At 46.1% G+C, this 14,685-nt stretch overlaps 1 protein-coding gene across 1 annotated transcript; it reads left to right on the top strand.

Moving 5' to 3' along the window:
* Positions 1-5,396: 5,396 nt before the first annotated feature.
* On the top strand, positions 5,397-9,385 carry LOC134573427 (C3a anaphylatoxin chemotactic receptor-like). The gene is made up of 2 exons (XM_063433187.1): positions 5,397-5,452; positions 8,043-9,385. Exon 2 carries the CDS (start codon positions 8,073-8,075, stop codon positions 9,129-9,131), a length of 1,059 nt encoding a protein of 352 aa, XP_063289257.1. The 5' UTR covers positions 5,397-5,452; positions 8,043-8,072; the 3' UTR covers positions 9,132-9,385.
* The last annotated feature ends 5,300 nt before the right edge of the window (positions 9,386-14,685 follow it).

Raw genomic sequence — 14,685 nt, 5'->3', positions numbered from 1 at the left:
GTTGCAGGAGCCTTTCCTGCTTGCGTCCATCCAGCTCGGCGGTCCGGCCCAGCCCCCAGTATACCAGTTTAAATAAAAAGTATACAAACATAGCCAGGATTCAGCTGTAAGCATTTGCAACACTTACAACAATCAAGTAACATGTTTATATAAAATGTAAGTTACTTAGCCAGTCAATGGATGGGAATGAGTAATGGGAAAGGTATGAGGGAGCTATCTACCAAAAGGCTGAAAGACCTAAAAATTACTTAGTATTAGTACATTTTGCCTCTACTCGCTATAACGCGAATAGGGGCATGACTAGTAAGCAGTGAGCAGCCTGTGGCTGCTCACTGTTAAACCCCCCCCCCCCAAAAAAAACCAAGTGACCTCTCTCCCGAGCCCCCACCCGTGCCGTGCGAGTGGGGGCTTTAAACTGAAGGGGGGACCTATTGCCCCCTCCGGCCCCCACCCCTGATGGGGGTGGGGGCCCTGGATGACAATGGGGGGAACCTATCGTGTCCTCTTCTACTTCTTCCTAAAGTAGAATAAGGTAGGGGGGACCTATTGTCCTTCCTGCCGGCCCCCACCCCTGAGCGGCGGGTGGGGGCCCTAAACTACTTCAAAGGGGGGGACCCATTGTCCTCCCCCCGACCCCCACCCCTGAGTGGCAGGTGGGGGCCCTAAATCAGAATAGAGGGGGGACCTATTGTCCTGCCCCCCCAACCCCCATCCCTGAGAGGCGTGTTGGGGCCCTAAAGTAGAATAATGGGGGTGACTCCTATTGTCCTCCCCCCAGCCCCCACTCCTGAGCGGCGGGTGGGGGCCCTAAATTACTTCAAAGGGTGGGGGGACCTATTGTCCTCCCCCTCCGGCCCTCACCCCTGAGCGGCGGGTGGGGGTCCTAAATTACTTCAAAGGGGGGGGACCTATTGTCCTGACCCCCCAGCCCCCATCCCCGAGCGCGGGTTGGGGCCGTAAAGTAGAATAAGGGGGAGTCTATTGTCCTCCCCACCGGCCCCTACCCCTGAGTGGCGGGTGGGGGCCTTAAATTACTTCAAAGGGTGGGGGGACCTATTGTCTCCCCCACCCCTCCGGCCCCCACCCCTGAGCGGCGGGTGGGCGCCCTAAATCAGAATAAGGTGGGGGGACCTATTGCCCTCCCCCCTGCCCCCACCCCTAAGCAGCGGGTGGTTGACCCTAAATAAAAATGGTACCCCCCCCTCCCAAAAAAAAATAATCAACCTACCACCCTCACCCAAAAAATTGTGAGGGGAGAATAACTAAGTACCTTTAAAAAAAAGAAATACAACTTACCATTTGATGTCTTCTTTTTTCTAAAATCTTCTTTTTTCAGCCCCCCAAAAGGCCAAATAAAAAAACATAATACCTGTCACACTTTGAAAACAAAAAGAAAAAATCAGAGCGCAAAAAAAATCAGACGAAAAAAAAAACCGAGACGCTGAAAAAGTAATCCATCTTCACCCATGGAGGGCTCCGCGCAGACTGAGCTATGCAGGGTGGGGGAAGGCTTATAAAGCCTTGCCCTGCCCTGCAATTAGGCTCAGAGCGCTCTGATTGGTTGGTTTAAGCCATCCAATCAGAGTGATTTGACAGTTAAACGAAGAGACTGACAGGTAAGTCTCTACATTTACCTGTCACAGTACTCTGATTGGTTGGCTTGAAATGAGAGTTATTTGGAATTTTCCCACGCTGTGTATTTGACTTGTAACACTGTGATTGGTTGCTTGAATGTGTTTAGAAACCAGTCTGTGTAAATAAGATACATTGTTCTTGTTATAAATTACATTTTAGTTCTATAAATTGTTATAAGTAAGTCACCTAAAATATTGCAGAACAGCCTCGTCCCTGATCACACCTCCATCCACACCCCTAAAATGAATGCGTCCCTCTTTTTCAATTTGTAATGTTGGGAGGTAAGTTTAATCCTATCTTAATATACATAGATTCTTTTTTGTGGCACTTAGGTTAGGTTTTAAAGGGATACTCTAATCACCAAAACAACTTTAGCTTAGTAAAGCCGTATTGGTGTATAGATCATGCTGCTCAATTCTCTGCCATTTAGAAGTAAAATGCACAGCCTCAATTCAGAAGTTTTTATCTCCTGCTCTATGAATTTAATCTCACACAGGATGATGCATTGTCTAGCAAACTATTAACAGAGCAGGAGATAAGAAATTCTAAATTAAACACAATTTGTAATAAAGGAAATGTAAACATGTCGCTTTACATGAAGTGTTTAGGACGGCTGTGCACGTTACTTGCAGGGAGGTGTGAATAGGACAGTTTAAACAAAGTGACTATATTGTCCCTTTAAGACTGGATATTTTAACTACAAAATCATTCATTTACATTTCAGGCATGTGGATGAAGGGAAACAAGTGTGGGAATCGCTATATGATATCTCAGTTAGTAGATGCACCAACTTGAATCAGGAAACTACTAATGACTAGAGAGACTGTTAAACAATGAAGAAAGGACACATTGTGGGTTGTCTGTTCATTAACGTTGATTATTGTGCTTGAGAGGAAAAACTCAGGAAACCAATGGAATACATTTAAACAAATTGTACACAAATATATCCCCAGGGGAAACAACACGAGGAATCGAAAACTAATGCATTTTCCCAGAAAAAAAACAGAGAGACATACAATAAATAAAGAAAAATTTAAAGCAAAGAAAAACAGACAAGACACACACACACAGACTGGAAAATAAAAAAGGGATAATGTGGATTCTTTCAAATCAGAATCAGGTAAATTGGTAAAACATGAAGATTAAAATAACATTCTAATGGTTTTTAGAGCTTTCTTTCCCTCCTTTTAAATATTTAGTAGATAGTCCCAAAGAAAACATGCATGTATTTTTTCTATGTGTGTCTTCTTTGGGGCTATATAATCACACAAAAAACAGCTTGTGAAAGCCCCCCCTCCCCCCCCCCTTATCCTCATGAAAAGCCTCAGTGCTGGAGCCCATGCAATTGTAGTAAAGCTCATTGAGAAGGGGGGAGAGGAAAGGAGCGGTCTGGCCCAACGCGCCTCTGTGGAGCAAATGGAAGTGGAAGAAAGCTCCATGGCTGTATGAATGACTGCAACAAGGTGTTTATATCTAAAGTAAAAACATTTTCCAACAGTGGATTTCTAGTTTGTTGGCCAATCCCAGCCATCCCACCTCTCAGCCAGTCCCAGCCATCCCACCTCTCAGCCAATCCCACCTCTCAGTCAATCCCAGCCATCTCACCTCTCAGCCAATCCCACCTCTCAGTCAATCCCAGCCATCCCACCTCTCAGCCAATCCCACCTCTCAGTCAATCCCAGCCATCTCACCTCTCAGCCAATCCCACCTCTCAGTCAATCCCAGCAATCCCACCTCTCAGCCAATCCCACCTCTCAGTCAATCCCAGCAATCCCACCTCTCAGCCAATCCCACCTCTCAGTCAATCCCAGCCATCCCACCTCTCAGCCAATCCAACCTCTCAGTCAATCTTAGCCATCCCACCTCTCAGCCAATCAAAACCATCCCACGTCTCAGTCAATCCCACTTCTCAGCCAATACTAACCATCCCACCTCTCAGTCAATCCCAGCCATCACACCTCTCAGCCAATCCCAGCCAATCCCACTTCTCAGACAATCCTAACCATCCCACCTCTCAGCCAATCAAAACCATCCCACGTCTCAGTCAATCCCACCTCTCAGCCAATCCTAACCATCCCACCTCTCAGCCAATCCTAACCATCCCACCTCTCAGTCAATCCCAGCCATCCCACCTCTCAGCCAATCCCAGCCAATCCCACTTCTCAGACAATCCTAACCATCCCACCTCTCAGCCAATCAAAACCATCCCACGTCTCAGTCAATCCTAACCATCCCACCTCTCAGCCAATCCTAACCATCCCACCTCTCAGTCAATCCCAGCCATCACACCTCTCAGCCAATCCCAGCCAATCCCACTTCTCAGACAATCCTAACCATCCCACCTCTCAGCCAATCAAAACCATCCCACGTCTCAGTCAATCCTAACCATCCCACCTCTCAGCCAATCCTAACCATCCCACCTCTCAGCCAATCCTAAACATCCCACCTCTCAGTCAATCCCAGCCATCCCACCTCTCAGCCAATCCCAGCCAATCCCACTTCTCAGACAATCCTAACCATCCCACCTCTCAGCCAATCAAAACCATCCCATGTCTCAGCCAATCCTAACCATCCCACCTCTCAGCCAATCCTAACCATCCCACCTCTCAGTCAATCCCAGCCATCACACCTCTGAGCCAATCCCAGCCAATCCCACTTCTCAGACAATCCTAACCATCCCACCTCTCAGCCAATCAAAACCATCCCACGTCTCAGTCAATCCTAACCATCCCACCTCTCAGCCAATCCTAACCATCCCACCTCTCAGTCAATCCCAGCCATCACACCTCTCAGCCAATCCCAGCCAATCCCACTTCTCAGACAATCCTAACCATCCCACCTCTCAGCCAATCAAAACCATCCCACGTCTCAGTCAATCCTAACCATCCCACCTCTCAGCCAATCCTAACCATCCCACCTCTCAGTCAATCCCAGCCATCACACCTCTGAGCCAATCCCAGCCAATCCCACTTCTCAGACAATCCTAACCATCCCACCTCTCAGCCAATCAAAACCATCCCACGTCTCAGTCAATCCTAACCATCCCACCTCTCAGCCAATCCTAACCATCCCACCTCTCAGTCAATCCCAGCCATCACACCTCTCAGCCAATCCCAGCCAATCCCACTTCTCAGACAATCCTAACCATCCCACCTCTCAGCCAATCAAAACCATCCCACGTCTCAGTCAATCCTAACCATCCCACCTCTCAGCCAATCCTAACCATCCCACCTCTCAGTCAATCCCAGCCATCACACCTCTCAGCCAATCCCAGCCAATCCCACTTCTCAGACAATCCTAACCATCCCACCTCTCAGCCAATCAAAACCATCCCACGTCTCAGTCAATCCTAACCATCCCACCTCTCAGCCAATCCTAACCATCCCACCTCTCAGCCAATCCTAACCATCCCACCTCTCAGCCAATCCCAGCCATCCCACCTCTCAGCCAATCCCACCTCTCAGCCAACCCACCTCTCTCAGCTATTTAGTCCTTGGCAGTAGAAAACATGAATGAAATTGTGCTCCATTGAAATATCAATGAATGGAAGTGTAGACATGGGTGGCCATGTAGCTGCACTGATGTTTGTAAATAGCTGCAGTTAAAAGTTACTGTAAGTAAGAAAGGGACAGGACCCCTTTAAGAGATTTCCTGCCATGATGACCATCTTACTATTTCTTAATTCAGAATGTGATGTAAGTCAGTGACGATCATACAGAGCGGCAATAAAAGAAGAACTGTCCTCGTTGCTGAGCAGATCCCAATCTGGAACAGATCATACAGCATCTCTCTGTCGTGGGAGCAGAATCTGATCACCGTGAGTATCACAGCAGCTGGATTCCCAATCTTTCCAAATCTGCACATTTGATATATTTACTCATTAATAACCTGTCTCGTTCAATCATTAAGATTCATCATTTATGTCACTAGGTAATCGTCAAACTTGTTTAATATTTTAAAGCGTTACTTCAAGCACTTTAACCACGTCAGTGTTTTCAAGTGGTCATGGTGCCTGGAGCCTGTTTGTTCTGTGTTTCGGTATGAAATGCTGCACATTCTGAGTTTAACTCCTTTGCTGTCATTGGCAAGCCTACAACAAGAGGTCCGGGCAAGCCTACAACAAGAGTCAGTTTTTAGGACATTTATATGAGCAGAGTGCCATTCATTGGCTGAGAGTGATTATCTCATGCTCTCAGCCAGGGAAAGGCTTGCGGGATTGACGCCTGGCTCCGCTGCAGGAGCTGGATGTTGTAAGCCAACAGGAGAAGATACCTCTGCGTCTGGTGCGGTCCAAAGTAAGAGTTCAAACTATGGTAAAACGGACTCACTCATTTTTTGTGTCTTTATTTTTTATTTACCTTCAATAAGGATTCGATACAGAAAACGTATACAATAGAATATTAGTATATTGACACAAGGTATATATTTTGAGTGAAAAGACTTATTAAACCGGTTTCACAATATTTAATTAAGAACCATAAAGATAAAATATATAGTACAACTTACAATGACAACGTTTCAGGGGCCCACAATGTGCTATTCTTTGGGGGGACTTCGGACATTACTGCATATTCTACATCTATCCAGCTCGGTTCTTTGGGCTGAGCAGAGTAGTGTGGTTTGAGATATCACTGATAGCATGTCATTAGTTCCCGGACACCCAAACCTACTCTCAATTTATGTCTATATAACTCTGTCCCCGCTACACTAGATCTTTTAAATACATTTATGAAGGAGTTGAGAAACCTCTGAATTTCCTTCAAACATGGAACCAGGACAGGCAGAGCTATCGTGCGAAATAGATACAGGAATTTAGGGAGCTTTCTTATATCCTACATTTGGTTTTACGCATTTCTGGGGAACGCTGCCAGGGTACTCCTACAACCATAATGACTGCAATAAAAGAATTATATATAGCATGGATTAAATTACAATTATCCTGACATGCATTTTATTTTTTAAATGTTTAGCACCTTCTTATGCCCTCTCTGTACTTGAACATACAACAATTTGATAAAACATATAAAAAAACTTAAATACAGATCACAGTAATCGTGTTCTCTGGGCTGCTATGAACTATGATTAAAGAAATAAAGTTTATTTGAAGACACATTTTTCTCAATAGCTCAATTTACAAAAAATGCTATAACTGTGTTTTTTTTTTCTCCTTTTTTTTTAAAAATTCTTTATTTTGTGATGACAGAAGGCATCATTATAAACAAAAACAAGGCTTGTGCAAAAGCCGTCACATGACGCATTGTCTTTATTGTACATTTTCACAGTGTATGAATACAGAATAAAAAGTTGGTTAAATTGTTGCACATATTATGTTTGCGGGAAGTGTGGAGTCTCGTTGGTTGTCTGTCAAGGGTTTCCAATGTCTAGGGGGGGTTGGAGTAGGTTTTTTTTTTATCCTTTTTTAACCTTATTTTGGCTTAAAATGTTAAATTCCCCTTTCAGTTCCCAAAAAAGAAGCTGACTCCTTTGCTATTGATTACAAGCATACAGTGTTACAACATCAAAGATTATGCTAAATACATTGAGGAAGAATTGTTTTTTTCTCTCTCTTTTGATTTACAATGGGAAGACTGTTTTATAAAATGAATACGGCTTTTTTTCCAATGAATGAAACTGTTGTTACCTGTCTACCTACCTGTGTATGGAATCACTATAGACACCCAGATCATTTCATCTGAATAATGTGGTCTGGGTGCAGTGCCCTGACAGTCTAGGCATGCAATGTTAAACACTAGGTACAGCAATGTTTAAATTGCGGGGTAAGCACAGCTTTAGTGCCTTCCTGGCAGTCATTAGAGGCTGCTTGAGACCCAAGTTAGACTCAGTTCTTTCATGTAACCTTGTCTAATGCGTCTCATAGAAAGCATCGATTGTAGGAGGAAGGTGCTTGTCCACAATGCTTCTCTATTAATTTGGATGAGAAGTTGGCTGATAGCAGGCAGCAGGCTTGCAGACAAAACCAAAAATCAGTTGATAAAAAAAAGACGTTTGATAACTGTTTGGATGTTAGACAGTAGCTATACAATACAATCAGAAAACATTTTGATATGAATCTGAGTAAGCTCCTTCCTTTTCGTTTTATCAGACACCACATACCCCGCTACAATAGTTTGGTAATTGTTTAATAGTTAATCATGTGATCTTTTTTCTGCTAGGACAACGTATTCAAATGTTTCCTAGTTATCAAGGGTTTTAGTGAATTACAAACTAAGTGGCAAAATGTAGCCTAAAATACCGGATTTGTAAAAATTCTCCAACTCATCTTTAGCGAGTTTGGTGATTTCAGTGTCAAGTTTGCATTTCTGTGTTTTGTAAATAACTCTGACCGTGTTTATGGTGCCCATACCAGCACTAACTCTACAATATCATTATTATTTTTGTTTTTAAAGGTTCCAAAAGATTGAATCTCCTGATCTGCAATGACAGACTATTACGGTTTTACTGGTGATTATGACACTGACAATTACACATTTGATATTAATTCCTTACTGCCTACAAGGACTCCATTACAAGAAACTCTGACAACGCCGTATGAATGGGCAGCCTTGGGCATCTTCAGTCTAGTGTTTGTCATTGGCGTGCCTGGTAATGGCTTGGTAGTGTGGATGACAGCCTTCGAAATGAAGAGAACAGTGAACACAGTGTGGTTTCTGAATCTGGCCGTGGCGGACCTCTTATGCTGCTTCGTTGTCCCATTTTCGATTATGGAACTAATTCTACAGAAAAAATGGCTGCTCGGCCTCTTCGCTTGTAAGACTCTTCCTTCCGTTCTGTTGGTGAATATGTATGCCAGCGTTCTCCTCCTCACCTTAATTAGTATAGACCGCTGTGCCTTGGTCGTCAGGCCAGTATGGTGTCAAAACAAAAGGACCGTGCACAAAGCCTATGTGGCATGTGGGGTGGTTTGGATATTTGCCTTTGTTCTGACCAGTCCATCCTTTATATTCAGGCAAACAATTCTGCGAAACAGTATAACAAAATGTATTATGGATTACACATATCTTGGTGAACACCAACAGAAGGTTGAAAACTTCATAGCCATTTTCCGTTTTCTCGTGGGATTTGTAATTCCATTTTTTGTCATTACAATCACTTATAGTGTGCTAGTGTCAAAGGTCAGAGGACGATTTACCGAGTCGAGTAAGACCTTGAAAGTGGTCCTCGTGGTGATAACTGCATTTTTTATCTGCTGGTTTCCATATCACGTGGCAGGGCTTATTTTAGCGGCACATAACATTAAATCAGCTTTATATGCGTCTGTTCTAGTCGTGGACCCTCTTTTAATTGCCATAGCTTTTATTAACAGTTGTGTAAACCCAATCATTTATGTTCTGATGGGACAAGACTTCAAGAGCAAATTCAGGAAGTCCATCAAAACAGTTCTAAGGAATGTCTTGGCCGAAGAAACAAGTCGGACCTTCGATTCCAAAAATACAAAGTTTACTACAGACACCAAGAATAGTGAAACTCCTATATAATTTATTTATAGTGAGAGATTTAAGTATTGTACAAAGTGGGGTTTTGTGATGTTTCTAAGTAGTTTTTGGGGATATTTTGTAAAGACGCCATGTAGTCTGGAAGTTGATTAAATTAGCGGTCCTGGATCTAATTATCTCCCAGACACAGAGGGGTATGGGTGGGACCCCCATAGTTTCAGTTAGTTACCTCCTGCCAGCGTCTGTGTATAAATATGTACATTTGAACCAAATAAAGTGTGTTTGTTTTCACCCTTCATCAAGTCTCTGCTGATGTTTAGGTGAACTGCTATAATCAATTAAGTTGTCCTGCCCGAAAAGGAGGGATATTAATAAAGATAATCAGAGTACAGAGCTCCGTTACACTGCGAACTGGCTTAAAATACAAGGTTTATGCATTTAATGCATTACTAGCATTCCCATGCAGGAAAATCCTTCACAACTACTTTTATGTCCAAGTGTCAAGTGGACAGGGCAATTGCTCATGTATTGTACAGTATGGGGAGATCAGACCCTGTATTGTACAGTGTGGGGGAGATCAGACTCTGTATTGTACAGTATGGGGAGATCAGACTCTGTATTGTACAGTGTGGGGGGAGATCAGACTCTGTATTGTACAGTGTGGGGGGAGATCAGACTCTGTATTGTAAAGTGTGGGGGAGATCAGACCCTGTATTGCACAGTATGGGGGAGATTAGACTCTGTATTGCACAGTGTGGGGGAGATCAGACTCTGTATTGTACAGTATGGGGGAGATCAGACCCTGTATTGCACAGTGTGGGGGAGATCAGACCCTGTATTGTACAGTGTGGGGGATCAGACTCTGTATTGTACAGTGTGGGGGAGATCAGACTCTGTATTGTACAATATGGGGAGATCAGACCCTGTATTGTACAGTGTGAGGGGGATCAGACTCTGTATTGTACAGTATGGGGAGATCAGACTCTGTATTGTACAGTGTGGGGGGAGATCAGACTCTGTATTGTAAAGTGTGGGGGAGATCAGACCCTGTATTGCACAGTATGGGGGAGATCAGACTCTGTATTGCACAGTGTGGGGGAGATCAGACTCTGTATTGTACAGTATGGGGGAGATCAGACCCTGTATTGTACAGTGTGGGGGAGATCAGACTCTGTATTGTACAGTATGGGGAGATCAGACTCTGTATTGTACAGTGTGGGGGGAGATCAGACTCTGTATTGTAAAGTGTGGGGGAGATCAGACCCTGTATTGCACAGTATGGGGGAGATCAGACTCTGTATTGCACAGTGTGGGGGAGATCAGACTCTGTATTGTACAGTATGGGGGAGATCTGACCCTGTATTGCACAGTGTGGGGGAGATCAGACCCTGTATTTTGCAGTATGGTGGAAGATCAGACCCTGTATTGTACAGTGTGGGGGAGATCAGACCCTGTATTGTACAGTGTGGGGGAGATCAGACCCTGTATTGTACAATATGGGGAGATCAGACTCTGTATTGTACAGTGTGGGGGAGATCAGACTCTGTATTGTACAGTATGGGGGAGATCAGACTATGTATTGTACAGTGTGGGGATCAGACTCTGTATTGTACAGTGTGGGGGTTATCAGACTCTGTACTGTACAGCATGAGGGAGATCAGACTCTGTATTGTACAGTATGGGGGGAGGTCAGACTCTGTATTGTACAGTATGGGGGAGATCAGACTCTGTATTGTACAGTATGGGGGAGGTCAAACTCTGTATTGTACAGTATGGGGGAGAACAGACCCTGTATTGTACAGTATGGGGGAGGTCAGACTATGTATTGTACAGTATGGGGGAGATCAGACTCTGTATTGTACAGTATGGGGGAGGTCAAACTCTGTATTGTACAGTATGGGGGAGATCAGACTCTGTATTGTACAGTATGGGGGAGGTCAAACTCTGTATTGTACAGTATGGGGGAGAACAGACCCTGTATTGTACAGTATGGGGGAGATCAGACTCTGTATTGTGCAGTTTGGGGGGAGGTCAGACTCTGTATTGTACAGTATGGGGGGAGGACAAACTCTGTATTGTACAGTGTGGGGGGATCAGACTCTGTATTGTACAGTATGAGGGAGATCAGACCCTGTATTGTACAGTATGGGGGGGAGGTCAAACTCTGTATTGTACAGTGTGGGGAGACCAACTCTGTATTGTACAGTATGAGGGAGATCAGACCCTGTATTGTACAGTATGGGGGGATCAGACTCTGTATTGTACAGTATGAGGGAGATCAGACCCTGTATTGTACAGTATGGGGGGAGGTCAAACTCTGTATTGTACAGTATGAGGGAGATCAGACCCTGTATTGTAAAGTATGGGGGGGATCAGACTCTGTATTTTACAGTATGAGGGAGATCAGACCCTGTATTGTACAGCATGGGGGAGGTCAAACTCTGTATTGTACAGTATGGGGGGGGGATCAGACTCTGTATTGTACAGTATGGGGGGGATCAGACCCTGTATTGTACAGTATGGGGGGATCAGACTCTGTATTGTACAGTATGAAGGAGATCAGACCCTGTATTGTACAGTATGGGGGGAGGTCAAACTCTGTATTGTACAGTGTGGGGAGATCAGACTCTGTATTGTACAGTATGGGGGGGATCAGACTCTGTATTGTACAGTATGGGGGGATCAGACCCTGTATTGTACAGTATGGGGGGGGGGGGGGGAATCAGACTCTGTATTGTACAGTATGGGGGGAGGTCAAACTCTGTATTGTACAGTGTGGGGAGATCAGACTCTGTATTGTACAGTATGAGGGAGATCAGACCCTGTATTGTACAGTATGGGGGGGAGGTCAAACTCTGTATTGTACAGTGTGGGGAGACCAACTCTGTATTGTACAGTATGAGGGAGATCAGACCCTGTATTGTACAGTATGGGGGGGATCAGACTCTGTATTGTACAGTATGAGGGAGATCAGACCCTGTATTGTACAGTATGGGGGAGGTCAAACTCTGTATTGTACAGTGTGGGGAGATCAGACTCTGTATTGTACAGTATGAGGGAGATCAGACCCTGTATTGTACAGTATGGGGGGGATCAGACTCTGTATTGTACAGTATGAGGGAGATCAGACCCTGTATTGTACAGTATGGGGGAGGTCAAACTCTGTATTGTACAGTATGGGGGGGATCAGACTCTGTATTGTACAGTATGGGGGGATCAGACCCTGTATTGTACAGTGTGGGGGAGATCAGACCCTGTATTGTACAGTATGGGGGGAGGTCAAACTCTGTATTGTACAGTGTGGGGAGATCAGACTCTGTATTGTACAGTATGAGGGAGATCAGACCATGTATTGTACAGTATGGGGGGGATCAGACTCTGTATTGTACAGTATGAGGGAGATCAGACCCTGTATTGTACAGTATGGGGGAGATCAGACTCTGTATTGTACAGTGTGGGGGAGATCAGACCCTGTATTGTACAGTGTGGGGAGATCAGACCCTGTATTGTACAGTATGGGGAGATCAGACCCTGTATTGTACAGTGTGGGGAGATCAGACTCTGTATTACATGTTGCTGTATATTTCTCTATGTATTGAACACAGCGTGAGATATAGGTTATTAGGTTGTATGGAGGAAATGTCTGGATGCTGTTTTCACTTCTTGTTCTGTTACAGAGACAGAAACAGCCTGATTTTCACAGAATAAATCACAGGAATCAATATCATTTCAAATGATAAATTAAATCTCATTTATTAGAGTGCAAGCTCTGCAGGCCACACATACTGTGTACAGATAATTGAGAAAATGTGTATTTTATTCCAATCCTGACAGCGCAAGAAATCATGTAATTTTCACATCCAAAAATTTACTTTCTCGTAACATTTTGTGAGTTGAGTTCGATGATCGCCTTAAACGGACAGAGATTTCTTTATTTCAATAATGAGCAGCTCTCCATTTATTGAGAAGTAGGGTGGCGCAGTTCATACAATATACAATATATTGGGGCGGACTATCTGAACCCTCATGCCCAGCCGCACTGGGCCGGGTCCGCGGTTGCCGATGCTGGCTGTGCTGCTCCCCTCCTGCCTGTGTGTAGCGTGGCCGAGCGGTCTGGCAGGTTGTGCTCACTGTTAGAGCACCTGTCAGACCGGGAACCGCAGCCAGTAAGGTACAGGAGGTAGGGGGGAGAGAGAGGGTATGGGACACAGGGAGGAGAATGGGGAGAGAGAGGGTATGGGACACAGGGAGGGGAATGGGGAGAGAGAGGGTATGGGACACAGGGAGGGGAATGGGGAGAGAGAGGGTATGGGACACAGGGAGGGGAATGGGGAGAGAGAGGGTATGGGACACAGGGAGGGGAACGGGGAGAGAGAGGGTATGGGACACAGGGAGGGGAATGGGGAGAGAGAGGGTATGGGACACAGGGAGGGGAATGGGGAGAGAGAGGGTATGGGACACAGGGAGGGGAATGGGGAGAGAGAGGGTATGGGATACAGGGAGGGGAGGGGGAGAGAGAGAGGGTATGGGACACAGGGAGGGGAATGGAGAGAGAGAGGGTATGGGACACAGGGAGGGGAATGGGGAGAGAGAGGGTATGGGACACGGGGGGAGGGGAATGGGGAGAGAGAGGGTATGGGACTCAGGGAGGGGAATGGGGAGAGAGAGGGTATGGGACACAGGGAGGGGAATGGAGAGAGAGAGGGTATGGGACACAGGGAGGGGAATGGGGAGAGAGAGAGAGGGTATGGGATACAGGGAGGGGAAAGGAGAGAGAGAGGGTATGGGACACAGGGAGGGGAGGGGAGAGAGAGAGGGCATGGGATACAGGGAGGGGAATGGGGAGAGAGAGGGTATGGGACACAGGGAGGGGAATGGGGAGAGAGAGGGTATGGGACACAGGGAGGGGAATGGGGAGAGAGAGGGTATGGGACACAGGGAGGGGAATGGGGAGAGAGAGGGTATGGGACACAGGGAGGGGAATGGGGAGAGAGAGGGTATGGGACACAGGGAGGGGAACGGGGAGAGAGAGGGTATGGGACACAGGGAGGGGAATGGGGAGAGAGAGGGTATGGGACACAGGGAGGGGAATGGGGAGAGAGAGGGTATGGGACACAGGGAGGGGAATGGGGAGAGAGAGGGTATGGGATACAGGGAGGGGAGGGGGAGAGAGAGAGGGTATGGGACACAGGGAGGGGAATGGAGAGAGAGAGGGTATGGGACACAGGGAGGGGAATGGGGAGAGAGAGGGTATGGGACACGGGGGGAGGGGAATGGGGAGAGAGAGGGTATGGGACTCAGGGAGGGGAATGGGGAGAGAGAGGGTATGGGACACAGGGAGGGGAATGGAGAGAGAGAGGGTATGGGACACAGGGAGGGGAATGGGGAGAGAGAGAGAGGGTATGGGATACAGGGAGGGGAATGGAGAGAGAGAGGGTATGGGACACAGGGAGGGGAGGGGAGAGAGAGAGGGCATGGGATACAGGGAGGGGAATGGGGAGAGAGAGGGTATGGGACACAGGGAGGGGAATGGGGAGAGAGAGGGTATGGGACACAGGGAGGGGAATGGGGAGAGAGAGGGTATGGGACACAGGGA

The sequence above is a fragment of the Pelobates fuscus genome, chromosome 9 (assembly GCF_036172605.1).
Source record: "Pelobates fuscus isolate aPelFus1 chromosome 9, aPelFus1.pri, whole genome shotgun sequence".
NCBI lineage: Eukaryota > Metazoa > Chordata > Amphibia > Anura > Pelobatidae > Pelobates > Pelobates fuscus.
The sequence above is the reverse complement of the archived record's forward strand: the minus strand, read 5'-3'. Positions and strand labels throughout refer to the sequence as shown.

Bases quoted from the DNA above. Each gene is read 5' to 3' on its own strand.
- LOC134573427 (XM_063433187.1), top strand. From the start codon at position 8,073: ATGACAGACTATTACGGTTTTACTGGTGATTATGACACTGACAATTAC.